General features: G+C 48.2%; 1 protein-coding gene across 2 annotated transcripts in view; it reads right to left on the bottom strand.

Annotated features, from left to right (window-relative positions):
- Positions 1–26,855, bottom strand: part of INPPL1 (inositol polyphosphate phosphatase like 1) — a 75,932-nt gene that overhangs the window by 17,485 nt on the left and 31,592 nt on the right. For both annotated transcript variants that reach the window (XM_060273962.1, XM_060273963.1), the window contains exons 4-17: positions 26,488–26,608; positions 23,774–23,914; positions 23,170–23,260; positions 21,522–21,611; positions 16,971–17,069; positions 16,085–16,235; positions 14,886–14,992; positions 12,260–12,362; positions 10,050–10,246; positions 7,616–7,733; positions 5,165–5,261; positions 4,013–4,151; positions 1,303–1,402; positions 323–411 (exon numbers count right to left, since the gene is read on the bottom strand). In XM_060273962.1, coding sequence (XP_060129945.1) covers positions 323–411; positions 1,303–1,402; positions 4,013–4,151; positions 5,165–5,261; positions 7,616–7,733; positions 10,050–10,246; positions 12,260–12,362; positions 14,886–14,992; positions 16,085–16,235; positions 16,971–17,069; positions 21,522–21,611; positions 23,170–23,260; positions 23,774–23,914; positions 26,488–26,608 — 1,643 coding nt within the window. The remainder of the gene's footprint in view (positions 1–322; positions 412–1,302; positions 1,403–4,012; positions 4,152–5,164; positions 5,262–7,615; positions 7,734–10,049; positions 10,247–12,259; positions 12,363–14,885; positions 14,993–16,084; positions 16,236–16,970; positions 17,070–21,521; positions 21,612–23,169; positions 23,261–23,773; positions 23,915–26,487; positions 26,609–26,855) is intronic.

Genomic DNA, 26,855 nt, shown 5'->3' with positions numbered 1-26,855 from the left:
TCTTTGCTTTCGGCGCTTCTCTGACTAAACAATCTGCACTTAAGCAGAACATCCCGGGGTTCATTCCCAGAGTAGGGCTGGGAGAGATACCAGAGGAAAAACCCCAGAGAGCCGCTGCTGCCAGTCAGTGCTGGCAATATGGAGCTGGGTGGGCCAAGGGTCTGGCTCAGTATGAGGCAGCTTCCTAGGTTCCCAGGGACAGGCTGCAAGCTGAACTCTGCCTCCCCCCAACACAGTAACCGAGCATTTCTGCCCACCCCCCCTTTCCCATTTGCGACCAACCCCAACTTTGCCCTTCCACTCTCGGGCCGGCAGCACCTACCCCAGTGGGCTTCTGTTTATGCCAGACGTAGGTGTCCCGGGAGCCCCTCTCGTAGCGGTACGTGGGGGGGAAGGTGATCTCCTCCTCGCCTGGGGAAAGCGGGAGACAAACCAGAGACCGGCTGTTGCAGAAGCCCAGCAAACCGTGGCTAGCCTCAACCACGACAAACCGGCTCCATACCGTGGTTTGTGAAGCTGGCTTGCTTCAACAAACCAAGGCTGGCATTCACCACATCGTGTTCAGACATGATACTAAGCTACGTTTATTAGAAAGCAAAACCTTCCATTCTCCTTGATGCCAAAGCAGAAGAGGAGAAAGCGAAAGGCCAGTTTTTTTTCAAGTCACAATTGTCCATAGTTTATTGTGACATATGAATGCAGAGATTCTGCTGCTGCTGTTTTCTGTTGCATTTATTTTCCTGTGAGTGACTACATTGCATTATGGTTGTTACATGATTCTAAACTTCCACCCGACGCTGCAATTAGAATTTTCTAAATTAGTAATGGCGAGGCATGAAGTTGCAGGTTCAAAGCTCAGCTCAAGCCTGAACCTCCTCGCCCTTCACTTCCGCTGGCAGGAGGAGAATGTGGCCGGCTTACTTGGCAGGGCAGCTGCAAAAGTTACTGAGATAATGTATATCGAAAATGTTAGAAAAGCTATTTAGATAATGAGTGTTATTCACTGTTAATAACATAGCCCTTTTATCTCAAGAGGTGACACCATGCTTCGGCTCCCTCTCCACCCACCCTGTGGCAAGGAGTTCCACAGGCTGTGCCTTCTACTATTACGGATGCTAGCCAGCAAGTGAGCCACCCAACCTTCCTTTAAAGGGGGGTTATTTCAAACAATCTGGGACCCTTAGCTCATCACCCAAAGCTGAGTTGGAGAACAGCGGCTGCAACACACAGCTTCTATAGTTGGAGAAAGAGAGGAGAGGGTGCGCAGGACGGGGGCTGAGGGGAGAGAGATCAGTTGCTCACTAAATCGCAGGAAGATCTTGTGCTTCTCCTTCTCCAGGTTGAGCTGGTCCACCCTGAGGAGCGGCTCAAACTCCTTGCGATTGATGTAGCTGAGGATCTCCTGAGGGAGGGGGGGGAAAAGATGCCACAGATCAGTGTGTGGAACCTCGCAGAATCGTAGAACTGTAGCATTGGGAGGGACCCCCAAAGGTCCTCTAGTCCAACCCCGTGCAATGCAGGAACCACGGCTAAACAACAGCTGGGAAGCCAAACTCCCCCCCCCCCCAACATCCCAGCATCTTGTCCTTTCGGTGGCTAGCCAGACGCCCATTATGGGAAACCGGGAAACGAGACCTGAGACTGTCTCCTTATTTGAAATCCCTAGCCACTGGCATTCAGAAGCCTTTACTGCCTCTGGCAGCGGAGGCAGGCAGAAGATTCCCCGCCCCCCCGGGCCTAGGCCAACCTAGACCCAGGCCACCCCTCAAAAGCATCTCATTTGGGCTTCAGAGGAGCAGAGCCTAGTGGTGCCTGTGGAAATGCCCTCTGGCATGTCCAAGCGCACTGCCGTCTTTCTCTGTTCCTCTACAAGTCCCAGGGATTAGTCCTGCTCCCTCCAAGAAGTTCAGGGCAGATTTTAATATATACATACTTCTTAATGCAGCACATAGTTAAAACTACTGAAAAACCTTCCAACAAGAGGAAGTGATGGCTCTGCCTTGGCAGCTGGAGGCAGCCGTGCTTCTATTATTATTATTATTATTATTATTATTATTATTATTAGCAAAGTAATAATCAGAAATAAATAAGAATAAAAATATGCACCCCACCCCTGAGACCATTCCATTGTAACTATCCAACCTCCCTAAATGTTAACACCTCTTGCAATGGTTTGATCCCTTTCCATTTTAACAGTACAGATTCTACAAACACCTTCCATATCTCCTCAAAATCATTTCTCCTGCATATTCCCCATCTTACTTTAATGGCACATGTTAATATATCATTAATATTTATATCCCACACCTCTCTATACCATTCTTCCATTTTATAGTCACCTTGCCCCTTCCACTTCCTAGCTATAATAACTCGGGCAGCTGTCAATAAATTTGTGAGCGAGTCCTTCGTAGCCTGCGAAACCTTCCACCCCATTGTAAATAGATAATAATGCTACTTCTGGACTTTGGTCAGCTTTAACCCAGAGATTTCTGCTATCTCCTTAAACACCCTTTGCCAGAAAAATTGTACATATTTACACATGTGAACATAATTCCCTGTTTCCTAGCATCCCCTCCAACATAATACCATATATATATATATATATATATATATATATATATATATATATATATATACACACACACACACACACACACACACACACACACACAAACACACGTGTAATTCAGCCCGTTGAATAAACGGGCACTAGAACATCCCGGGGTTTGGAGAAGTGCTTGCGCAGCACTTCTCCAAACCCCAGGACCTGTCCTTGTTGTCGGCGGCAGGGGGACAGGAACGAAGGAGGAGAAAGCAGCCCTTTCTCCTCCTTCCTTCCTCTCCCCCAGCCGCCAATAGGAAGGAGACATCCCGGAGTTCGGAGAAGCGCTTGCGCAGCGCTTCTCCGAACCCCAGGACCTGTCCTTGCTGGACGCACACACACGCGCTCCCCCACCGCCGCCAACGCTCAGTTCGGCTGGGAGCAGCGGTTGGCGGCCACAGGGAAACGGTAGGTGGGGAGAGCGTGTGCGTGCGTGCGTGCAGTCTCTGCATCCAATCCCTGTGTCCGTGGGGCACATGCGCAGTAGCGCAGACACAGGGACACAGGGAATCTGGACGCAGAGACACCTGCACTTTATTATATAGGATAATATTTTAGGGTTAAACCACAGAGTCTAGGGCTTGCTGATCAGAAGGTCGGCGGTTCGAATCCCCGCCATGGGGTTAGCTCCCGTTGCTCGGTCCCAGCTCCTGCCCACCTAGCAGTTCGAAAGCACATCAAAGTGCAAGTAGATAAATAGGGACCGCTCTGGCGGGAAGGTAAACAGCGTTTCCGTGTGCTGCTCTGGTTCGCCAGAAGCAGCTTTGTCATGCTGGCCACATGACCCGGAAGCTGTCTGCGGATAAACACAGGCTCCCTTGGCCTATAGAGCGAGATGAGCGCCGCAACCCCAGAGTCGGACATGACTGGACCTGATGGTCAGGGGCCCCTTTACCTTTACACACACACACACACACACACACACACACACACACTGTATATAAAACAACATATATAAGTATAATAATATACAGTGGTACCTTGACTTACGAATTTAATCCGTTCCGAATGGACCTTCGTAAGTCGAAAAATTCGTAAGTCGAAGCCAATGGGGAATTTTTTTAAAAAAAATTCGTAAGTCAAAAAAATCCTATCTAAAAATTCGTAAGTCAAAAAAATCCTATCTAAACCGCATCCAAAATGGCGGACGGAACTCTGTTCGTAACTCGAAACATTCGTAAGTCGAGTCATTTGTAAGTCGAGGTACCACTGCATATAGAATAATAATATAATTATAATAATGTTCTCTTATTCTTATCGATCACATGGTGCTTCTAAATATCAGTTTCTGGAAACAGCAATCAGGAGAGAGATCCTTTTCTGCTCAGATCCTGCTTGCAGGTTTGCCGTGGTGGTTATCTGGCTGGACAGGATCATGGCCCCGCACAAGCCCAACCCCCACTTCCTCACCTGAATGTCCATGTCCAGGCGGTAATTGAGGTCCCCAAACCAGAAGAGGTGAGTGAAGCGGAGGGAGATGTCAAAGGAGCTGAGCTGCTTGTCGCCCAGGGAGAGGAGACGAAGGATGTCCAGGTAATTCTGGTTCCTCCTGGGGGGTGGAGAGGGGAGAAAAAGAGGAACGAGGTGAGTGGGAGCGGGGAAAAAGAAGAAGCCGGTTCTGCGCAGGGTTTCTGAGCGAAGTTTACTTATTCCCTTTCATTTATGAATCACTCCATAGGAAAACATGTCAATAATATTTAGGGAAGCTTTTAATGTTTAATAGATTATTGTATCTTAATGTTTGGTTGGAAGCCGCCCAGAGTGGCTGGGGAAATCCAGCCAGATTGGGGGGGGGGTATAAATAATAATAATAATAATAATAATAATAATAATAATAATAATAATAATAATTTATTATTTATACCCCGCCCATCTGGCTGGGTTTCCCAGCTACTATGGACGGCTCCCAACAGAATACAGTGGTACCGCAACTTACGAACGACTCGACAACCGAATTTTTCGACTTACAATTGGGGCAAATGGCGCACGCTTACGAATTTCTCGACATCCGAACGGAAACCGCGGCAGTTTTAGATAGGGTTTTTTCGACTTACGAATTTTTAGATGGGGTTGCTTCGACTTACGAATTTTTCCATTTCCAAAGCATTCCTATAGGAAATCGCGTTTCCAATGGCGCAAATTTTTCGACCTACGGAGGTGCCTTCGGAACGGATTAAATTTGTAAGTCGAGGCACCACTGTATTAAAAATTGAATAAAGCATCACATATTAAAAACTTCCTTAAACAGGGCTGCCTTCAGTTGCCTTCCAAAAGTCAGGTAGTTGTTTATTTCCTTGACATCTGGTGGGAGGGCATTCCACAGGGTGGGTGCCACCACCGAGAAGGCCCTCTGCCTGGTTCCCTGTAACCTCACTTCTCGCAGGGAGGGAACCGCCAGAAGGTCCTCGGAGCTGGACCTCAGTTTCCAGGCTGGACGATGGGGGTGGAGATGCTCCTTCAGGTATAGTGGACCGAGGCGCCTCCAGCCCAGCAGTCCCCAACCCCATTCCAAAATGCTCAAGAGCCCTCCAGTCTCCTTGGTGTGGCGAGGAAAGGACTCACCTGGCTGTCTTCTCGTTGCCGGAGGTGAGGTGGCAGTTCACAAACCCAAACGACGTGCCGTTGAACATGAAGGAGACACCGACAGCCCCCTTATTGCCTAGGAAGCAAAATAATTGAGGTAATGTGGGTGGCGGGCATTTAGGCAGGAGAGGGGAATTGCACAAATTCCTCCAGTGCTGCTTCATTGCAACTTTCCCGTTTCCACAAATGCAGGTGACTTTAAAAGACGATTAGACAGATTAATGGAGGATAAAGCTGCCATTGTCTATATTCTGCCTCCACAGTCATACCTGAATACCTGTCAAGGGGAATCCCAGGTGGGGAGAGGGCGGTTCTTGTGCTCAGGTCCTGTTTGTGGGCATCGCTTTAGGGCATCTGCTTGGCAACTGTGAGAACAGGAGGCTGGACTTTGCCCTCATGCAGCAGTCAGGACTCTTCTTGTGTTGACTTTTATAATAATAGTAGTTTTATTATTTGTACCTTGCCCATCTGACCAGCTTGCCCCAGCCACTTTGGGCAGCTTCCAACAGATGTAGATCTTTTTGGACAAGTCTTATATGGTCCTGGTGGCCACTCCCAGTCACCAGTCTGCCTGCCCCATTCTGGATTAGACCTCTGGTGGGAGGGCATTCCACAGGGTGGGTGCCACCACCGAGAAGGCCCTCTGCCTGGTTCCCTGTAACTTGGCTTCTCGTAGCGAGGGAACCGCCAGAAGGCCCTCGGTGCTGGACCTCAGTGTCAAGGCAGAATGATTGGGGTGGAGACGCTCCTTCAGGTATACTGGACCAGGGCCGTTTAGGGCTTTCAAGGTCAGCACCAACACTTTGAATTGTGCTCAGAAACGTACTGGGAGCCAATGTAGGTCTTTCAGGACCGGTGTTACAGTGGTACCTCGGTTTATGAACACAATTGGTTCCGGAAGTCTGTTCATAAACTGAAGCGTTCATAAACTGAAGCGAACTTTCCCCTTGAAAGTAATGGAAAATGAATTGATCCGTTCCAGACGGTCCGCGGAGTAAGCGTTCATAAACTGAAGCAAACTTTCCCATTGAAAGTAATGGAAAGTGGATTAATCCGTTCCAGACGGGTCCGCGGAGTACTTAAACTGAAGCGTTCATAAACTGAAGCATGGGTGTAATTGGTTCCGGAAGTCTGTTCATAAACTGAAGCGTTCATAAACTGAAGCAAACTTTCCCATTGAAAGTAATGGAAAATGAATTAATCTGTTCCAGATGGGTCCGTGGGGTTCATAAACCGAAAATTCATAAACCGAGGTGTTCATAAACCGAGGTTCCACTGTATGTGGTCTCGGCAGCCACTCCCAGTCACCAGTCTAGCTGCCGCATTCTGGGTTAGTTGTAGTTTCTGGGTCACCTTCAAAGGTAGCCCCACGTAGAGCGCATTGCAGTAGTCCAAGCGGGAGATAACCAGAGCATGCACCACTCTGGTGAGACAGTCTGCGGGCAGGGAGGGTAGACAGCTGCCCTAGACTGCAGTTCACATTACAGTGGTACCTTGGTTATTTAATCCGTTTTGGAAGCCCATTCCAAAAGCAAAGCGTTCCAAAACCAGGGCATGCTTTCCCATAGAAAGTAATGCAAAACGGATTAATCTGTTCCAGACTTTTAAGAACCAAACTAAAACAGCAATTTAGCATGAATTTTACTATCTAACGAGACCATTGATCCATAAAAAGAAAGCAATAATCAACGTACTGCAGCCACACAATCCATCAAACAATCAAGCAATCAGTAGCTGAACTGGGTTCCACACAGTCACAGTCACAAAACAAAAAGAGTCACAAAAACGTAAAATAAATAGCAAAAACAGACAGACCTCAGCGTAACACTCAAAACGGAAGTGTGGCACTCAAATTGGAAGCGTAACGCTCAAAACGGAGCACGTTCAGCTTCCGGAAAAAGTCCGCAAACCGGAACACTTACTTCCGGGTTTGCAGTGTTTGGGTTCCAAGTTGTTTTGAGTATCAAGGCATTTGAGAACCAAGGTACTCAGCAATTCACCAGCTTCTGCTCCTCCCACCTGCTCAAATTCCTCTCCAGGCAATAAATCTTCCCAAATGGGTTTGAGCCGCAGCTGTTTGGCAAAGGCTGCCAACATGAGCGCAGAGCTTTGTGGGAATGGGCAAGAGGAGAGAGGCTTCTTTGGTTCGGTGGTAAAAAGCTTCTGCAAGCAGAAGGTCTCCAGTTCAATCGTCATAGCATCCGGGAACAGAAAAGGCTCCCTTGCAGAGATGCCCAAGATCCAATGGCAACCAGGGATAGTGGGCAACTCTGACAGCACATGGGGCAACTTCCTATGTTGCACACTTGCATAACTCTAAAATGGACTCAACACGGAAACCGCTAAAACGACTTGGCTTATTCCTACCCAAGACTCTTGCTGGGGGGATCTGGAGCAGCCGAGCCTGCCTCCGGACAGTTCTCCTCTTACCCAGAGTGTTGGCGATCCCGGTTTTCACGCTGGAGGTGCTGACATGGCTGATCCGGTTCTCATGTTCTGGTTTCACCAGGACGGCTATTTTAATGTTCCACAGGGACTGCATGGCGATCTGGAAAGAGGCAAGCAAGGAGATTATGTTTTTTCATCCGAGGACACTGGAGATTTAAGGGAACCTGAACAGAACATGGATGCGCTTGTCACCTTGAGCTATGGCTCCCCTGCTTTGCTCCTTTCTGCAACACGGCAAAGGCAATATTTTGGTCCTCTCCCCTTCTCTGGGTCAGAGGGTGCAGAATGGTTAGGCATTTCAGGTCAAGATTTGCCGAAAAATAAGAAAAAAACTGTTCATGTATGCTACAACTGCGGCTAGGATATTACTAGCCCAAACATGGAAAAGTACTTTTATATATGTTCAAATATATAAAAGGATGTCATATAGAGGAGGGAGAAAGGTTGTTCTGGAGTATGGTTCTGGTTCTGGAGTATGTCCGAGAGCCAAGCACTCAGATCCCTTCATGCTTCCCCCCCCCTTGTGGGGGAAGGCAAGGACTGGCGGGCAGGGCGAGAATTCCATCTCCCTCTTGGATTCGATCCTGCCACTGGAGGCTCAGGCGGTCTCGGTGGCAAGGAGGGCCTTTTCCCAGATACGGCGCGATCGCCAGCTATGGCTGCTTTTGGACGGAGATTATTTGAACTCCACACTTCAGTAACTTCCAGATTCGATGGCTGCAATGTGCTCTCCGTGGGGCTGCCCTTGAAGACGACTCGAAAACTTCCACTACCTAATGCAGTCCAGTTCTAATGTCCTAATGTGTCCAGTCCTAATGTGTCCAGTTCTGGGCACCACAGTTCAAGAAGGATACTGACAAGCTGGAACGTGTCCAGAAGAGGGCAACCAAAATGGTCAAAGGCCTGGAAACGATGCCTTATGAGGAACGGCTTAGGGAGCTGGGTATGTTTAGCCTGGAGAAGAGAAGGTTAAGGGGTGATATGATAGCCATGTTCAAATATATGAAAGGATGTCATATGGAGGAGGGAGAAAGATTGTTTTCTGCTGCTCCAGAGAAGTGGACACGGAGCAATGGATTCAAACTACAAGAAAGAATATTCCACCTAAACATTAGGAAGAACTTCCTGACAGTAAGAGCTGTTCGGCAGTGGAATTTGCTGCCAAGGAGTGTGGTGGAGTCTCCTTCTTTGGAGGTCTTTAAGCAGAGGCTTGACAGCCATCTGTCAAGAATGTTTTGATGGTGTTTCCTGCTTGGCAGGGGGTTGGACTGGATGGCCCTTGTGGTCTCTTCCAACTCTACGATTCTATGATTCTACTGAAATAACAACAAAAGAAGAGTGGTAAGGAAAGCTGATAGAATACACTGAAATGGCAAAACTAACATAAAGACAACAGAGATTTTAAGAAGGACTGGGAACCACTTACAAAATCAATGTAAAGAAATGGACTCACTTGCAGGGTTTGATTAAACACTTGCAATTAGCAAAACAAATGTAGAAATAGAAACAGGATGTTAAAAGGATAGGAGAAGGACCAGTAAGCAGGGAGAGATAATATGCCCAAAAACCAGAAAAGGAAGTTGAGGGAAGTCACCGGGGATCGGGTGGGCGGTTGAGGGTTTATAATGCATTTAGTTTTTGAAATAAAGACTGTGACGATGACAAAATTGTAAAATTTAATAAAAGATAAAATAAAAGGATCGGGCAAATTCACGGAGGAGGAGAGGGCTCTTGGTGGCTTCTAGCCACAATGGCTCTGCTCTGCCTCCACAATCTGAAGAATCTGAAGAAGTGTGCATGCACACGAAAGCTCATACGAATAACAAACTTAGTTGGTCTCTAAGTTGGGACGTGGGTGGCGCTGTGGGTTAAACCACAGAGCCCAGGGCTTGCCGATCAGAAGGTCAGCGGTTCGAATCCCCACGACGGGGTGAGCTCCTGTTGCTCGGTCCCAGCTCCTGCCAACCTAGCAGTTTGAAAGCACATCAAAGTGCAAGTAGATAAATAGGTACCACTCCGGCGGGAAGGTAAACGGCGCTTCTGTGTGCTGCTCTGGTTCGCCAGAAGCGGCTTTGTCATGCTGGCCACATGACCTGAAAGCTGTACGCTGGCTCCCTCGGCCAGTAAAGCGAGTGCTGCAGCCCCAAAGTCATCAGCGACTGGACCTAATGGTCAGGGGTCCCTTTACCTTTCTTAAGGTGCTACTGGAAGGAATTTTTTATATTTTGTTTCCACAATCACAAGGCAGCAATCGGAAACCACAGGCGGGGAGAGGGCTGCTGCGAGAAGAGGGTGCTAGACTAGCCGGGCCACCGGTCTGATCCTGCAGGCTCACCTTACGTTCTTATGGGAAGACCTGGCTGGGGAGAGAGAAAAACACGCTCCCACCCCCCTCTGCCTCCTCCTGGGCACCCACCGGCCGGTACTCTATTTCCGTGAACTCCTTGAGGACTCCGCGCACAAAGTCCACCCACTCCTTGTCCCCCATGGAGTTCTCCTGGGTGCCGAAGACGTAGATGTCGTGGGGGATGGTGACGGTCATCTCGTCCAGCGTCTTGCCCAGACCCTTCGAGGCAAACCAGGAGGTGATGTTCTTGGGAGGCGGCACGCTGCCTGCAGAGGAGAAGAGGGAGCCAGCCAATCAGAAGCAGGCCTCTCCACCCCAGTGGGCTCTGCCAGAGGCGTCCAACCATTGGCTAGTCATTTTTTTATATATAAAAAATGTATTTATTAAAGATTTTTACAAACAACAAAAACATACAAAAATACAAAACACAAAAAGAAAATACAAAACACAAAAAATACAAAAATAAATAAATACCAGAAATACAAAAGCAAAAATTCTAACTTAACCCTTATTTCTAATCAATTGACTTCCTCATTCCACCTCCTTCTGCGATTCTTTACATATCATCCTTAGTAAACTCTAAATCTTATATAAACTCTAATTATTACTTTGATATTACCTTATTTCTCTATCTTTTACATCTTATCTTTTACACTCTATCTATATCTTACTTCTTAATTAAATTAATTAATTCTTTTACACTCTATCTATATCTTACTTCTTAATTAAATTATCATTATCTTCTAACAATACTTATTTCACACCATTGTATTATCTACAACCTTTTCGTATCTCCCTCACTTCCACTGATTCTAATCTATTATACGCTTATTCCTTAAATAAATTTAACCATTGGCAGTCATTGCAGTGGGGGGGGGAGTTGGGGGGAGTCTGCTGGGACCACCCACCTGCACCAGTTTTTCCCTACCCTTGCTCTACCGCCCAGCCTGGGACCTTATAAGGCGAATGTTCTGCTTAAATATTTTTGTTTCTTCTTAATGTTTTTTGCAGAGAGTGTTCTTTGTCTTTTTGGCAGGAGCACGGATGTTCCTGGTTTTTAAGACTGTGTGGAAATGTTTTGAATTCGTGTAATTTGCATTGCGGTCGTACCTTGGAAGTTGAACAGCTTAGTTCCTGAACGTTTCGGCTCCCAAATGCCACAAACCTGGAAGTGACTGTACCGGTTTGCAAACTAATTTCGGAAGCCGACAGGGCTTCCGCGGCTTCTGATTGGCTGCAGGAGTTAGCTGCAGCCAATTTGAAGCCGCGCTTTGGTTTCCAAACATTTTGGAAGTCAAACAGACTTCCGGAATGGATTCCGTTCGACTTCCAAAGTATGACTGTACTGTATTTTGAATTTGCATTACGGTAAGAGATGTTACGTTCCGAGGATTGCATCTAAAGCCAAAATGGCATATACCGTCGTACCTTGGAAGTCGAACGGAATCCGTTCCGGAAGTCCGTTAGGCTTCCAAAGAACGTTCAAAAATCGGAACATTCACTTCCAGGCTTGTGGCGTTCGGGAGCCAAAATGTCCGAGTACCAAGGCATTCAGGATCCAAGGTACGACTGTACAATAGTACCTCGGGTTAAGAACTTAATTCATTCTGGAGGTCCGTTCTTAACCTGAGACACCACTTTGGCTAAGGGGGCCTCCCGCCGCCCCGCCGCGTGATTTCTATTCTCATCCTTAAGCAAAGTTCTTAACCTGAGGGACTATTTCTGGGTTAGCGGAGTCTGTAACCTGAGCGTCTCTAACTTGAGTTACCACTATAGCTGAAACATATTGGGTGCAATGGTGGGTGGGATCGCCAGAGTCTATTTTCCCAGACGCCCAGATGCTTTCCACCCCCTTTTTATTTTTGGTTATTTTCTTTGCCCAAAGCACAAAGACTAAATGTGCAAAAGTCGTGGGCTTTGTACTGTCGCCGGGCAGGAACATTCGCTGTTCTATTTTGGGTGCCTGCTAAAAGCATTTTTGTCTACAGGCAAGCCTACCCAGGTATTTAGAAAGTTGGTGCGAGTTCTAATCTGTTTCTGGCTTATTTTAACTTTCCAAAAGTCTTGCATTATTACAATTTATTCTTCTTATTGATCATTGCGTTTTGCCTTTTCCGGAAACCGTTTTGGAGTTTTTTTGGTTTTGTTTCTGCCATCAAGGGGTCTGTACATTTTACGGAATAAAGATGAGTGCAGACTGCTCCCCGCAGCTCCTCTCTTGACCCCGACACCAGTGACAGCCCAGGAAAAGGTTCACACACCCCAATAGCAAGACTGACCCATATTCCATGTGCCAATGAAGATGGAAATCATGTCCGGCTCGTCCTGGTTCGAATGTCTGTTCTTCATCAGCTGCAGGAGTTGGCAGAATGCCTCGCGTTTCTGGAGTGAGGGGGCCGGGAACACGACAGGAGGGCAAGCAAGACAAAGAGAACAGCCTCAGAAAAAACACAAGCAGGCCAAACCTCTCAGGGCTCCCCAACTTTCTAGGCAATAACCTCCATTTCCGTATCTATTCTTAAAGCAGCATGTTTCTAGCCCTCTTGATGCCCTGGCTTGGAACGCACCAGCAAATCCACCTGCACTTCTCAGAACTGTGGATGCTTTTAAGAACATCGGCAGGATTGCAGTTTTATAAGAGTATACATTTAAAGCAGATGAACAAATGAGTCAACTAATTTGGAATTTGCAGAAAATATTAAAAAACAAATTTAAGGAACCGAAGAAAGAGGGGGAAGGGAGTCGTGTTTTGAAATGTTAAAATGATTGTCAAAAAACAATGCCTTATGAGGAACGGCTTAGGGAGCTGGGTAAGTTTAGCCTGGAGAAGAGAAGGCTAAGGGGTGATATGATAGCCATGTTCAAATATATGAAAGGATGTCATATGGAGGAGGGAGAAAAATTGTTTTCTGCTGCTCCAGAGAAGCAGACACGGAGCAATGGATTCAAGCTATAAGAAAGAAGATTCCACCTAAACATTAGGAAGAACTTCCTGACAGTAAGAGCTGTTCTGCAGTGGAATTTGCTGCCAAGAAGTGTGGTGGAGTCTCCTTCTTTGGAGGTCTTTAAGCAGAGGCTTGACAGGCATATGTCAAGAATGCTTTGATGGTGTTTCCTGCTTGGCAGGGGGTTGGACTGGATGGCCCTTGTGGTCTCTTCCAATTCTATGATTCTATTAAAATGTGTAAAACTGAAAATCATAAATATGATAATAATAAATGTTGGAGGTTTGGTGAATTTTTACCAGTTCTTTCCTCCTTTTTCCTCCCCTCCGGCCGCATCCATGGGCCTCCCTCCCTCCCTCCCTCCCTCCCTCCCTCCCTCCCTCCCTCCAGGAGCAGCAGGGCACTGCCCCCTCTCTGACCCCCTTCGGCTGCAATTCATGCCACTCAGGCTAATTCATGCTACAAATTCATGGAGGAGGAGTGAGCTACCGATAGCCGCTGGCCACTTTGGCTCTGCTCTGCCTCCACAGTCAGTGGCAGCGATGCTTCTGGGTCCCAGTTGCTGTGCGCATGGATGTCAACATTCTCAGGCGCTCGCGTCCCTGAGTGGCAGCCGCAACAACAACAACAACCCTTCCTTGTGGTGGAAATGGCAGTGAGGCAGAGCCAGATTTAGGTTTGATGAGGCCCTAAGCTACTGAAGGTAATGGTGCCCTTTATTTATCCAGCTGTTCGTTGTCAACAACAAATTGTCACTGTTTTTTGTTGTTGAATATAATAATAATAATAATAATAATAATAATAATAATAATAATAATTTATACCCTGCCCATGTGGCTGGGTTTCCCCAGCCACTCTGGGCGGCTTCCAACAGAAAGATAAAATAAAATAATCAATTAAACATTAAAAGCATCCCTAAACAGGGCTGCCTTTAGATGCTATATGGTAATTTATGGACCTAATAGGTAACTAGAGCCATTTGCACATGTTGCCATGCAGCCAGTCCATGCAGAATGTAGGCACCCTATATATAAAGGTAAAGGTAAAGGGGCCCCTGACCATCAGGTCCAGTCGTGTCCGACTCTGGGGTTGCGGCGCTCATCTCCCTCTATAGGCCGAGGGAGCCAGCGTTTGTCCACAGACAGCTTCCAGGTCATGTGGCCAGCATGACTAAGCCGCTTCTGGCAAACCAGAGCAGCACACGGAAACCCCATTTACCTTCCTGCCGCAGCGGTCCCTATTTATCTACTTGCACTTTGATGTGGTTTCAAACTGCTAGGTGGGCAGGAGCTGGGACCGAGCAACGGGAGCTCACCCCATTGCAGGGATTCGAACCATCGACCTTCTGATCGGCAAGCCCTGGGCTCTGTGGTTTAACCCACAGAGCCACCTGGGTCCCTTGCATGCAGCCAGTCCATGCAGAATGTAGGCACCCTATATATAGAAAGGAGCAAACCAGTGAAATTTTAGGGAGCAGGCTAGCAGGCGGGGCCCAAGACTTACATCATCGGAGCCTACACAACACAAAACACGGTTGCTGTATGTAGGTTCTATTTTATTTTTTATCTTATATTTTGGAAATGTACATCCAGGTTTTCTTCCTTTAATTTTTTAGGGGGCCCCCAAGAGAGCGGGGCCCTAAGCTATACAGTAGTTTGTTTAGCTTATACATAAATCCGGCACTGCAGTGAGGGGACAAGCAGAGACACACAGAGAAAGCTCATAGCCAGGGACTGCAGAGCGTCGTAGGTGTCAGAAGGACAACCCGTTCAACTTATTTACAAAACCTCTAAGATTTATAAGTAAATCTTGAGAGCCCATGGTGCTGCAATGGCTAGAACGTGGGAGAGACCAGGGTTCAAATCGCCCACTTGGCCAAGAAGCTCGCTGGGGACCTCCGCCTGACCTTTCCACGCTCCTCTGGCCAAGGGGATCCTGACCGCTGGCGCTCCAGACTCACCCTGGCACTAACAAAGATGAAGTCCTTCCGCTGAGTCTTCTCTTTCTCCTTCTCAAAGACGATTCCCAGCTTATTCTGCACCCGCTGGGATTTGATCAGCTGGCGGACTGGGGAGAAAGAGGAAGAGGTTTAGACAAGCCTGCCCAGGTGCTTAGAAAGCTGGTTTTCAGTCTGTTGCTATTTTAACTTTTCAAAAGTTGTAAATTATTGCTGCAACCTTTCTGTTTTATTGCTTTATCTTTTTTGTGTGTCAACCGCTTGGGAGGGTTTTCTCTCTTTTTACAATGAAGGGGTGTATAAATTTTATTACAGTAAATAAATACAGACACAATGCATAGGAATGTTGGCTTCCCCCTTTCCAGTTAGCCTTCATATCTAGATAGACGGGTAGGAGTTTAATGCAGCCTTCACTGGCCTGGTGCCTCCCCCTGACACCTGTTTGGACTACAACTCCCAACAGCCCCGGCCTGCACAGCCGTAAGATGCTGAGGCTCATGGGAGTTGTAGTCCAACACCGCTGGGCTGTGGACCAGGTTGAGACAGCGTGTTCCCTATGGGCAGGTTTCAGGGGGCAGCTCAAGCCATCAGGTCGAGGCAGGAGAATCACTAATAATAATAATAATAATAATAATAATAATAATAATAACAACAATAATTTATTATTTATACACCGCCCATCTGGCTGGGTTTCACCAGCCACTCTGGGTGGCTTCCAGCAGAAATATTAAAATATAGTAATTTATTAAACATTAAAAGCTTCCCTAAACAGGGCTGCCTTCAGATGTCGTCTAAAAGTCTGGTAGTTGTTTTTCTCTTTGACATCTAGTGGGAGGGAGTTCCACAGGGCGGGTGCCACTACCGAGAAGGCCCTCTGCCTGGTTCCCTGTAACTTGGCTTCTCGCAGTGAGGGAACCGCCAGAAGGCCCTCGGCGCTGGACCTCAGTGTCCGGGCAGAACGATGGAGGTGGAGACGCTCCTACAGGTATCACCAAAACATGACGACGAAACCCTCCCCCCTCCCCAAATCAGTTGTTCTTTGGAGAGGGCTTCTTCCTTAAGGTGGATTCCTCAAAAGGCCACAACCTGATCATCTGGAGGGGAAGATGAGCCAGGGAGGGCAAAGGAGACTCGGTCCCCAAGAGGGGCACCGCTTGGGGGGGGGGTCTCCAGCGAGAGATACACTTGGGGCTCCTCCTTACTCTTGTCGTGAGCAAAGGTGTTCCAGTCTTCCTGGGAGTCCTTCTGCTTCTTCAGCACAACAAGCTTCCCACCTTCCACATCCACGCTCAAGGTGTACTTCTGAGATTTCCCGATCTTCGTGAGGTCGCCCAAGGTCAGGTCCAGCTTCACCTGAGAGGGAGGGATGGGGAGAAGGGAGGGTGTCCCATGAGATGTTCCTCAACACACAAGGCAATTATTCACGCATCTGTTTATGTTTACAGCGTTTATAGGCCACCTTTCCTATGAGGAGCTCAAGGTAGGGCACACAGCTACCCACCTCCCCGCTGATCCTCACCACAACCCTGCGAGGTAGGCTGAGCCGAGAGTCAGCGGCTGGTCAAAAGAGTTTTGTGGCCAAGTAAGGATCCGAGCCCTGGTCTCCCAGGCCTTGGTTTGATGCTCTAACACTACACTGCCGCTGCCTCCTCAATTAATTGGGGAAGGGACCTTAGCTGAGAGCATCGTCTTCGCATGCAGAATGTCCCAGGGGCATCTCAAGGGAGGATTGGGCCCCTGCCTGATACCCTGGGAAGCCTCTGCCAGTCAGTGTTGGCAATGCTGAGCTACCTAGGCCAACGCTGATGCCAAGGCAGCTTCACAGGAATGGAGGGAATGAGGCAAGTTAATACACGCTCTCTTTTTTGCCACCGTGTGGAAGGAGTTGCAGAGGCGACTGAATCCTGGCCCCCTGGTGACCGGAAGGGTTAATTTGGACCGCCTCTTTGGCTTCTGGGACATTCAGCCCAAAGTGTTCCTTTTGCACCACGGAGGGCCAAAATCCTGGCACCTTCTCTGGACGCAGACAACTGCAACTCAGGGCCTCGGGCTGAGCCTAAGGAGTGATTGAAAAGTCTTGACTTTTACCTCAAATGCCTGGACAGGAATGCTCTTTGCTTTTCGTGAAGAAGGCAGGGCAAGCCCAGGCTGGGCTGTGGAACTCATGTCCTGGAGAGCTTTCAAAGCCTGCAAGGGAGATAGTTAAGAGTATGATCATAACAATAACTTGGGATTATCCTTGTTGTCGATTTATACTCCGCTTTAACCCAAAACAGGCTTCTAAAGCAGTCTGCAAAGTGTAAAAGCAGCTGTGTGGATGCTAATACGGAAATGTCAACAGTTAAATTAGACAGTTAAGACAATCCTGTTGAAATTAATGATAATGATAATGATAATGATAATGATAATGATAATGATAATGATAATTATTATTATTATTATTATTTCTAACCTGCCCATCTGGTTGGGTTTCCCCAGCTACTCTGGGTGGCTTCCAACAGGTTATTAAAAACGCAATAAAAGATTGAACATTAAAAACTTCCCTAAACTGCCCTCAGATGTCTTCTAAAAGATAGTTGTTTATTTCCTTGACATCTGGTGGGAAGGCGTTCCACAGGGCGGGTGCCACCACTGAGGAGGCCCTCTGCCTGGTTCCCTGTAACCTCCCTTCTTACAGGGAGGGAACCGCCAGAAGGCCCTCGGAGCTGGACCTCAGTGTCCGGGCAGAACGATGGGGGTGGAGATGCTCCTTTAGGTATACTGGGCTGAGGCCATTTAGGGCTTTAAAGGTCAGCACCAACACTTTGAATTGTGCTCGGAAACGTACTGGGAGCCAATGCAGGTCTTTCAGGACCGGTGTTATGTGGTCTCGGCAGCCACTCCCAGTCACCAGTCTAGTTGTTTATTTCCTTGACATCTGGTGGGAGGGAGTTCCACAGGGCGGGTGCCACCACTGAGAAGACAGTTGCTTATTTCCTACACTACAGCAATTAAAAACAGGAGGAGCCAAGAGCCTGGGCTCCATAAAGAGATGCATGTGAATGCAATTGCCCCCTCCCCATTCACAGCAGGACTCCCCCCCACACACACAGGATACAGGCATCTTCCAGCCACAGGACACCCCCCCCCAATTCCTTCACCTCCATGATGTTTGTGACCCCTGCCCCCCAGCAGCCCCTCTCTCTGTTACTCAGCCCCACTCGCCCGCCCCCTCCACCCAAATTCTGCTCCGAGGACATTAGCAACCATGTACAAAGGCAACAAGCCCAACCGCTTTTGCATATGTTGTCTTTCCTAGGTCTGCGGCAGTCTAATAAAAATGGGACTCCATCATTTGGTTTGCTTTCGGGGAATTTATTTTCATTCCCAAGGTGAGGGAAAGGGAAGAAAGGCAATAGGTGCCTGTGTGTGTTTACACTGCAGAATTTTAGAAGAGCGGAGGGCATGGGGAATTCTAGGGGTTTACCGACCTCACTGGGGGCTGGAGGAGGCGGCCACGGGGGTTAATTTTAATTTCTTGCCTCTGCAGCCAGCCAGCCCTGCTGTGTTTTGGGAGGCCCATGTGCACACGCCCTGCTGAGTGGGGCCCGTGAGCTCTGCCCCAAAGCTCTGTCCTGGCAGCACTACTGAGAGTTTGAGATACTTGGCAACTACTCATGACCCCCAAATCAGACCCCAGTTTTCTCCTAGGGCATCCATCTACAGTGGTACCTTGGTTCTCAAACTTAATCTGTTCCGGAAGTCTGTTCCAAAACAGAAGCATTCTAAAACCAAGGTGCGCTTTCCCATAGAAAGTAATGCAAAATCTGTTCCCAACTTTTAAAAGCAACCCCTAAAACAGCAATTTAACATGAATTTTACTACCTAATGCAGGGGTCCCCAAACTTACCTGGCTTCGGGCCGGATGCCCACCGCGCTATTTGTGCGGCGGGCCAAGGGGCGCGCACTGGCACGCGGGAGTGCGCGGGCGGGCGCGCCCATGCGCATGCGCTATTTCTGACACACTCCCGACCTGGAAAGTGCCAGAAATAGCTTCTGCGCATGTGCAGGAGCCTCCTCCGACCCGGACGTACACCGGAAATGACGCGCTTGCGCACATGCGCAAGCTATTTCCGTCGCTTTTCCGGGTCAGAAGTGGGCAGCCGTGCCGGTAAGAGCGGGCGGGGGGGTTGCTGGGGGCCGCATAAAAGAGCCTCCCGGGCCATATGCAGCCCCCGGGCCATAATTTGGGGACCCTGATCTAATGAGACGATTGATCCATAAAATGAAAGCAATAAACAATGTACTGCAGTCACACAATCAATCAATCAATCAATCAGTAGCTGAACTGGGTTCTACACAGTCACAAAAACAAAGCAAAAAAGCCGCAAAACCACAAAATAAATAGCAAAAACAGACAGACCTCAGCGTAACACTCAAAACGGAGCACATTCGGCTTCCGAAAAAAGTTTGCAAACCGGAACACTTACTTCCGGGTTTGCAGTGTTTGGGTTCCAAGCTGTTTGAGTACCAAGGCGTTTGAGAACCAAGGTACCACTGTACTTGGTCAAAAACGGGACAGTGCACTCAGGATGCGCACCCTCGAGCCGTAAGCAGTGCTGGGGGTGGGGGGCAGGGGAGCAACCCCCTCCCCTTTCTGGACAAGCAGCTCACCACCCCAGCAAACTTCTGGTTTGTGGTTACTTGATGGGAAAGGCACTGTTCTACCAAATCACCCACCACAAACTGAAACAAGGCTTCGGTCATAAGCACGCTGGCTTGCAATTTGACCCGGTGGAAATCGAAGGACTTAGCAGCTGAGAAAATACATTGAGCATGGGGACAATAATGCGAGAGAGAGCGCAAAATTTCAGGGTTCCCATTGTCCTCCCAGCACCTTCCCCCAACAAGCTTCCAGGGTCAAGGGCTTGCCTGCCCCCATGCCCACCCCTGCCACATTCTCCAAGCAGGAAGACCCCCTCCCCAATCCCCTCCCCACTCCTGAAAAACCAAACTGCAGCCGGTAAAAATGTGGATGACAAGGGCTGCTTGCGGATAGGCAGGCTTGCAATTTATCATCTCCCCCCCCCCACACACACACACAAATTGCCACCTCTTTTTAAACCACGGTCTAAAGAGTTTGCCAGATGGGGAAGGTTCTGGAGTATGTCCGAGAGCCAAGCACTCAGATCCCTTCATGCTTCCCCCCCCCTTGTGGGAGAAGGCAAGGACTGGCGGGCAGGGCGAGAATTCCATCTCCCTCTTGGATTCAATCCTGCCACTGGAGGCTCAGGCGGTCTCGGTGGCAAGGAGGGCCTTTTCCCAGATACGGCGCGATCGCCAGCTATGGCTGCTTTTAGACGGAGATTATTTGAACTCCACACTTCGGTAACTTCCAGATTCGATGGCTGCAATGTGCTCTGCGTGGGGCTGCCCTTGAAGACGACTCGAAAACTTCCACTGGCCTGAAGGAGGTGCGAGGCGAGCTTATCCACACTATACTGGCAGAGCTACCTGGACGCTCGGATAATTTCTATATAGAGTGGCTTCTTTCCGACGCTAACCCTAATGTGTCAGCGAAGGTTGCCAAATTCTGTGCTAGAGCCATAAAAATTCTGTCCAATCTAATTAGCAGTGTCCAAATATCCTCAGAACATCTTCAGGACTAGCTAAAGAGGACCCAGTGATATTAACTGCTGCAGTCTACCTCCCTAAGTAGTAATACTCCTTTTAATTAGTTTTATTTTAACCAATTGTTAAAACTTATGCTTAGTGTCTATTTTTATATATTCTTGTTTTCTTTTATTGATTTTATGTATTGCATATTTATGTGTGCTGGTCAAGAACCGTAATAATAAATCAAATCAAATCAACTGGCCTGAAACACATCAGCTGGGTCACTGGCTGAGGTCCCATTTAGATCACACGATGTTTCCCCCGTTCTAAAATAACTGCGCTGGTTGCCAGGTCATTTCTGGGCCCAATTCAAGATGTGCCCAATTCAAGATGTGCAGTCCCCATACAACCAAAAGGGGGCTTCCAGCCGCCGAGATCAACACAGGGCCCTCTTGACAGTTCCTCTGCCCTCAGAAGCTCAGGAGAGGGTCTCCTCTGTGGTGGCCCCTAAGTCATGGGACTCCCTCGCCAAAGAGGTGCACCTGGCATCTTCAGAGGATGCTGAGGACACCCCCCTCTTTACCCCCTGGCTTTTGACACGTGCATTATCAAGGCACACCTAATTTTCGCAAAATAAAACAAAGCTCATACCAAAGCTCATACCAAAATAAAAACTTAGTTGGTCTTTAAGGTGCTACCGAAGGAATTGTTTTATTTTGCTTCGACTCAGACCAACACGGCTACCTACCTGTAACTAATTTTCGCAAGTTGCTTGAAATTGTTTTTAATATTGTGTTTTACTGCTCTATCCCACTCTGGGAGCTTAGGGCACAGGACAGATAATAAACAAACAGCAGCAGCATTGGGCTCCATCCCACTCTCCTTCCAGAGAAGACGGGGAGGGGCAGAGGGTGCCCCCCCTTACCAGGTTTCATGGCTGCAGCCCAGAAACAGCCACCAGACCCGTCAGTGAGGAGGAGGAGGAGGAGGAGGAGGAGGAGGAGGAGGAGGTGGAGGAGGAGGACAAGAGTGCCTGGCACTCACCTTTTTCTCAATACTGGACAGGAAGTCCTTCAAGATGGATAGCTTCAGGACGAGGCTCTCCAGCTCCTGCTCTCCGGTTTGGCTGGCGGTCTGGGGACCAGAAGATAAGAGGGTTGGGAAACAAAGACCCGGGAGAAGCTTTCTGGCACAGGAGGGGCAGGAGACGCTCGGGGGGGGGGGTCCAGGAACTGATACTGGGGGTGCCAGTCTCAAGTCCTGTTCCAGGCAGCAAACCAGAAAGAACACGGAGGACGGGCTGGTAATGAATACACAGGTTTTTTTTCGGTGAAGCTGATCATCATCGGCACTTGCGAAAACCCCGTGCCCTGCAAGCCCCGAGGATCAGCTAATTGTTGTGCCCTTACCTGCCCCCACACCTGACACAACATACGGTGTCCCAGGTAGGACAGGTGGGAATAGATATGAGCTCACAGGATTCAGATTCCGTTCCGTTGAATTAGAGGGAGGCTACCTCTGATCCAGTAAAATACATAAATTTGTTTTTCAATTAATTTACTAGCCATCATGACTAGTAAATAAATAAATTAAATCAGACAAATGAATAAGGGGGGGGGAGAGAGGATAAGGCACTGACAGCCTTACCCTCTTTTGTCTAGTTTTATTTATTTATTTGGCTCCATTTACGCCCCCCTTCCCCCCCCCAGGAGCTGACGGTGTCCTGCATGGCTCTCCCTGACAACAACCCTGTGAGGTAGGTTGGGCTGAGAGAAGGCCACACACAGTCAGCGTCATGGCTGAGTGGGGACGCAAACTCTGCTCTCCCATGAAATAGTCCAACGCTCTAACCATTAAACTACACTGGTTCTCAAAAGCAGCCCACCTTCCGCCGGGGTTCAGTTGGGGCCACTTTCGGAGGCTCAGGGGGGGGGGACTTTCTGGAGAGCAAAACACGTAGCTCTCTAAATGACTTGGCTGAAGGAATTGAGGGAATTCTCATCCAGTTTGCAGGCTGGACACCAAACTGGCGGAGGGGGCAGCTAATGTCGTAGAATCGGAATTCAAAAGGACCTTAACAGATTGAAGCCCAAACTAAACGAGTGGATTTCATTCCTGCACTTAGGCAGGAAGAACCAGATGCACAAATTTAAGATGGCCGGGGGGGGGGGCAACCTGGCTTACTAGCAGGACAAGGATTTAGGGGTCATTGTGGACCACAAGTCACGAATCAACAGTGTGATGCAGCGGCAAAAAAGGCTAACACTATTCTAGGCTGCATCTACAGAAGTCTAGAAGTCAAGGAAGGAGTAGCCCCTCTCTAGTCTGCCTTGACAGACCACACCTGGAGTCCTGTGTCCAGTTCTGGGCACCACAATTTAAGAAGGGTGTTGACAAGCTGGAAAGTGGGCGGGGGGGGGGGGGGGCGACCAAGGGTCTGGAAACCCGAGCCTGATGAGGAACGGTTGAAGGAGCTGGGTATGTTTAGCCTGGAAAAGGAGACCGAGAGGAGATAGAGCCACCTTCAAATGAATCAAGGGCTGCTCCATGCTCATCTCAGTTTCCCTTTCCCAGATCTGCCAAATCCCTAACCCCAAAAAGCCGCTTTTAATCTTTCCTTGCAGAAAAAAAGTGCTCCAGCCACTCAGTTATTGGGGGGGGGCGCTCTTCTGCTTCCAATCGCCACACTCACCTGCTGCAAGATCCGGGAGGTCATGGGGGAGCTCTGCTGGTCAAACACCTTAGACAGGATCTCCAAGCCAGACAAAACCTTATCCACCTCGCTGGAAGAACAAGAGCCAGGTTTTATATTTCTGCGGCAGAGCGGTCCTTCCTGCCAACCCCCCCACACACTTCCTGGTTCTCCTTATTCTCTCTCTAGCTCAGGCACCCCCAAACTGCGGCCCTCCATATGTTTTTGGCCTACAACTCCCATGATCCCTAGCTAGCAGGGCCAGTGGTCAGGGAAGATGGGAATTGCAGTCCAAAACATCTGGAGGGCCGCAGTTTGGGGGGTGCCTGCTCTAGCTCTTCAACCCAGACATTTGTCAGACTGTATTTTAAAAAACACCACCATACTCTCGTCAGTTCTTGAATTGCCTGAACTAACTGCATGCAACGCCCAAGCTTATTCTGCTTATTTTGAGGTTTTTACTAGCCGCTCCCAGCCCTGATTTGAAGAGCTGGCCCTCGCAGCAAGCCTTGTTCCAACTCTTTTTACCCAAAGCACGATTCACCAGCCGCCTATTATGTCAACAGGCAGGCGGGCGCTGCTCTGCTCCCCTTTCCCGTCTCACCTGTGCAGGCGTTTGCAGGAAGTGACAAGGGTTTTGTTCAGGTGGGGCAGGCTGCTCGCACCAGCCTTCACAGCCTCCAGGTCGAGGGAGTAGCTGCCTTTCAGGTACTCGTGGGAAACGGTGCTCAGCCCGTTGGTGGCGCTGTAAGAGGAATAATAATAATAATAATAATAATAATAATAATAATAATAATAATAATAATTTATTGCCTATACCCCGCCCATCTGGCCGGGCCTCCCCAGCCCAGACGGCTTCCAACAGGATATTAAAAACACAATAAAAGATCAAACATTAAAAATCTTCCCTAAACTGCCTTCAGATGTCTTCTAAAAGTCAGTTACAGGTAGGTAGCCGTGTTGGTCTGAGTCGAAACAAAATAAAAAAATTCCTTCAGTAGCACCTTAAAGACCAACTAAGTAGTTGGTCTTTAAGGTGCTACTGAAGGAATTTTTTTATTTTGTTTCTAAAAGTCAGGTACAGTAGTTGTTTATCTGATGGGAGGGCGTTCCACAGGGCAGGTGCCACCACCGAGAAGGCCCTCTGCCTGGTTCCCTGCAACCTCACTTCTCGCAGGGAGGGAACCGCCAGAAGGCCCTCGGAGCTGGACCTCAGTGTCCGGGCAGAACGATGGGGGTGGAGACGCTCCTTCAGGTATACTGGGCTGAGGCCGTTGAGGGCTTTCAAGGTCAGCACCAACACTTTGAATTGTGCTCGGAAACGTACTGGGAGCCAATGTAGGTCTTTCAAGACCGGTGTTATGTGGTCTCGGCAGCCGCTCTCAGTCACTAGCCTAGCTGCCGCATTCTGGATTAGTTGTAGTTTCCGGGTCACCTTCAAAGGTAGCCCCATGTAGAGCGCATTGCAGTAGTCCAAGCGGGAGATAACTAGAGCATGCACCACTCTGTAGAGACAGTCTGCGGGCAGGTAGGGTCTCATCCTGCGTACCAGATGGAGCTGATAGACAGCTGCCCTGGACACAGAATTGACCTGCACCTCCATGGACAACTGTGAGTCCAAAATGACTCCCAGGCTGCGCACCTGGTTCTTCAGGGGCACAGTTACCCCATTCAGAACCAGGGAGTCCTGAAGGCACACGGGGGGGGGGGCTGACACCCTGAAACTGAGCAGCCATCTTTGTCTTTGAGCAAAGGAGGAGAGGGGTTCAAATGGCAAGAAAGGAGATTCTGACTAAACGTTAGGAAGAACTTTCTGACAGTATGAGGCGCTGGACTCTCCTTCCTTGGAGGTTTTGAAGCAGAGGTTGGGTGGCCATCTGTCAGGGATGCTTTAGCGGAGATTCCTGTCTTGCAGGGGTTGGACTAGATGACCCTTAGGGGTCCCTTCCAACTCGACAATTCTATGATTCTGTGACTAGATGGGTCCCCGTTGGCCTGATCCAGCAGGCCCCTCTGAGATTCTTACGATATAACGGAGGCACAGAGGGGAAGGCGACTTTCCCATTATCATACATTCATTCATTTTTGTTTTGAGTGCTTTGTGTTTTTTTTAAAAAAAGGTCTCAAAACAAAAGCAAAATTCAAACAGATAAAATCATTTTGTACAAAGAAGGGTGTTCTGGATATTAATGCCCCAAAAGGGCTGCTCATGGCTAGTAGCTATTGATAAGCCTTCCCCTCCATGAATTTGTCTAAATCTCTTTCAAAGCCACCCAAGCTGGGGGCCATCACTGCCTCCTGTGGCAGGGAGTTCCCCAGTTTAACTCTGCGCTGCATGCTGAATCTCTCAACATTCTTACTCGGTGCCGAGAGCGATGGGGGGGGGGCTCAGGACATGTTAAATTGCACCAGGCTGTTTTACGGGAAGCAGTTCATAAGCAAAACAAACAGATAACTACATTTTCAGAGGTACATTTCACAATTAGATAATCTTGCATCACATCTAAAGGGGGAGAGAAAAGGGACCTGGTCAAATTTGGGAGGGGGGCAGTCGGTACTAGAGGATGAAGACCACCAACATCTGCAAAGGGGGTGGGCAGCAAAAACAAAACCCCCAGCATACCCCACTGGCAGAAACCCACATCCTCACATATTTTATACCTAATGGTATATACAGGTAAACTCGGAAAATTAGAATATCGTCGAAAAGTGCATTTATTTCAGTAATGCAACTTATTATTTTTTATTTTTCTTTTAATTTTTAAAAATGCTTTCTTTTGGAAATTCCACAGAAATAAAACAAATAGTTACAATAATACAAAAATAAACATCGCTATTACATTTCATTAATTACATTCCAGTTATAATTAACCCGCCTAACGACAAATAATTACAATGACAACAAATAAAGGTTTGACATATCTTGCTTTGCATGTCATGCATCTATCTCATATATTGGTTTCACCTTCTAAGTTGGATTACTGAAATAAACACACTTTTCGACGATACTCTAATTTTCCGAGTTTCACCCATGTATGTACACACACACACACACACACACACCCCACTTGATTGTTTTTTAAAAAAAACCTCAGAGCTGTTTAATAAAAGAAAGAAAAAAATTAATAGTAAGAACAATATTTTTTTTAAAAAAAGCAATAAATTAAAAACATATCAGGATTTGTGGGTAGGTGAAACAAAACTGTTTTTAGCCGAAAGGAGTAAGTAAAGCAAAGGGGCCTGGCTAATGTCAAGTGGCAGGGAGTTCCGGAGAGTAAAAGATCCATTTCTTACAGATGCGGAAAGGGTATTATTTACCTTTCGAGTGCTCCATCCTGCACAGCAGGGGCGTTGCTAGCCAGGCCGGCGGCAGTGCTGCCAACAGGAAGGCTGGTGGACCCTGATCGGGGCGGCAGCGGGGGCTTCTCGTCCTCCCCATCTGTGGAAGGCAGAAGGCAAACGGTCGGCTGAAACAGGGTCACCAAGCTGCAATGTGTGGGCGGCTGGCAGGGTGGTTGTTGTTTTGTTTAATACCAAAAAAAAGAACAACCCCAAAACAATAAAACTATCAGGAAGGAATAAATTAACACATCTGGAAAGTTGGAATACCAATAAACTAAAAGCAGATTAAAACTCACACCGGCTTCCTAAACACGTGGGCAGGCTTTGTCTGAACAAAAGTGGTT

This window comes from Zootoca vivipara, chromosome 4 (genome assembly GCF_963506605.1).
Source record: "Zootoca vivipara chromosome 4, rZooViv1.1, whole genome shotgun sequence".
Classification (NCBI taxonomy): Eukaryota; Metazoa; Chordata; class Lepidosauria; order Squamata; family Lacertidae; genus Zootoca; species Zootoca vivipara.
This window is presented reverse-complemented; position numbering and strand designations above follow the sequence as displayed.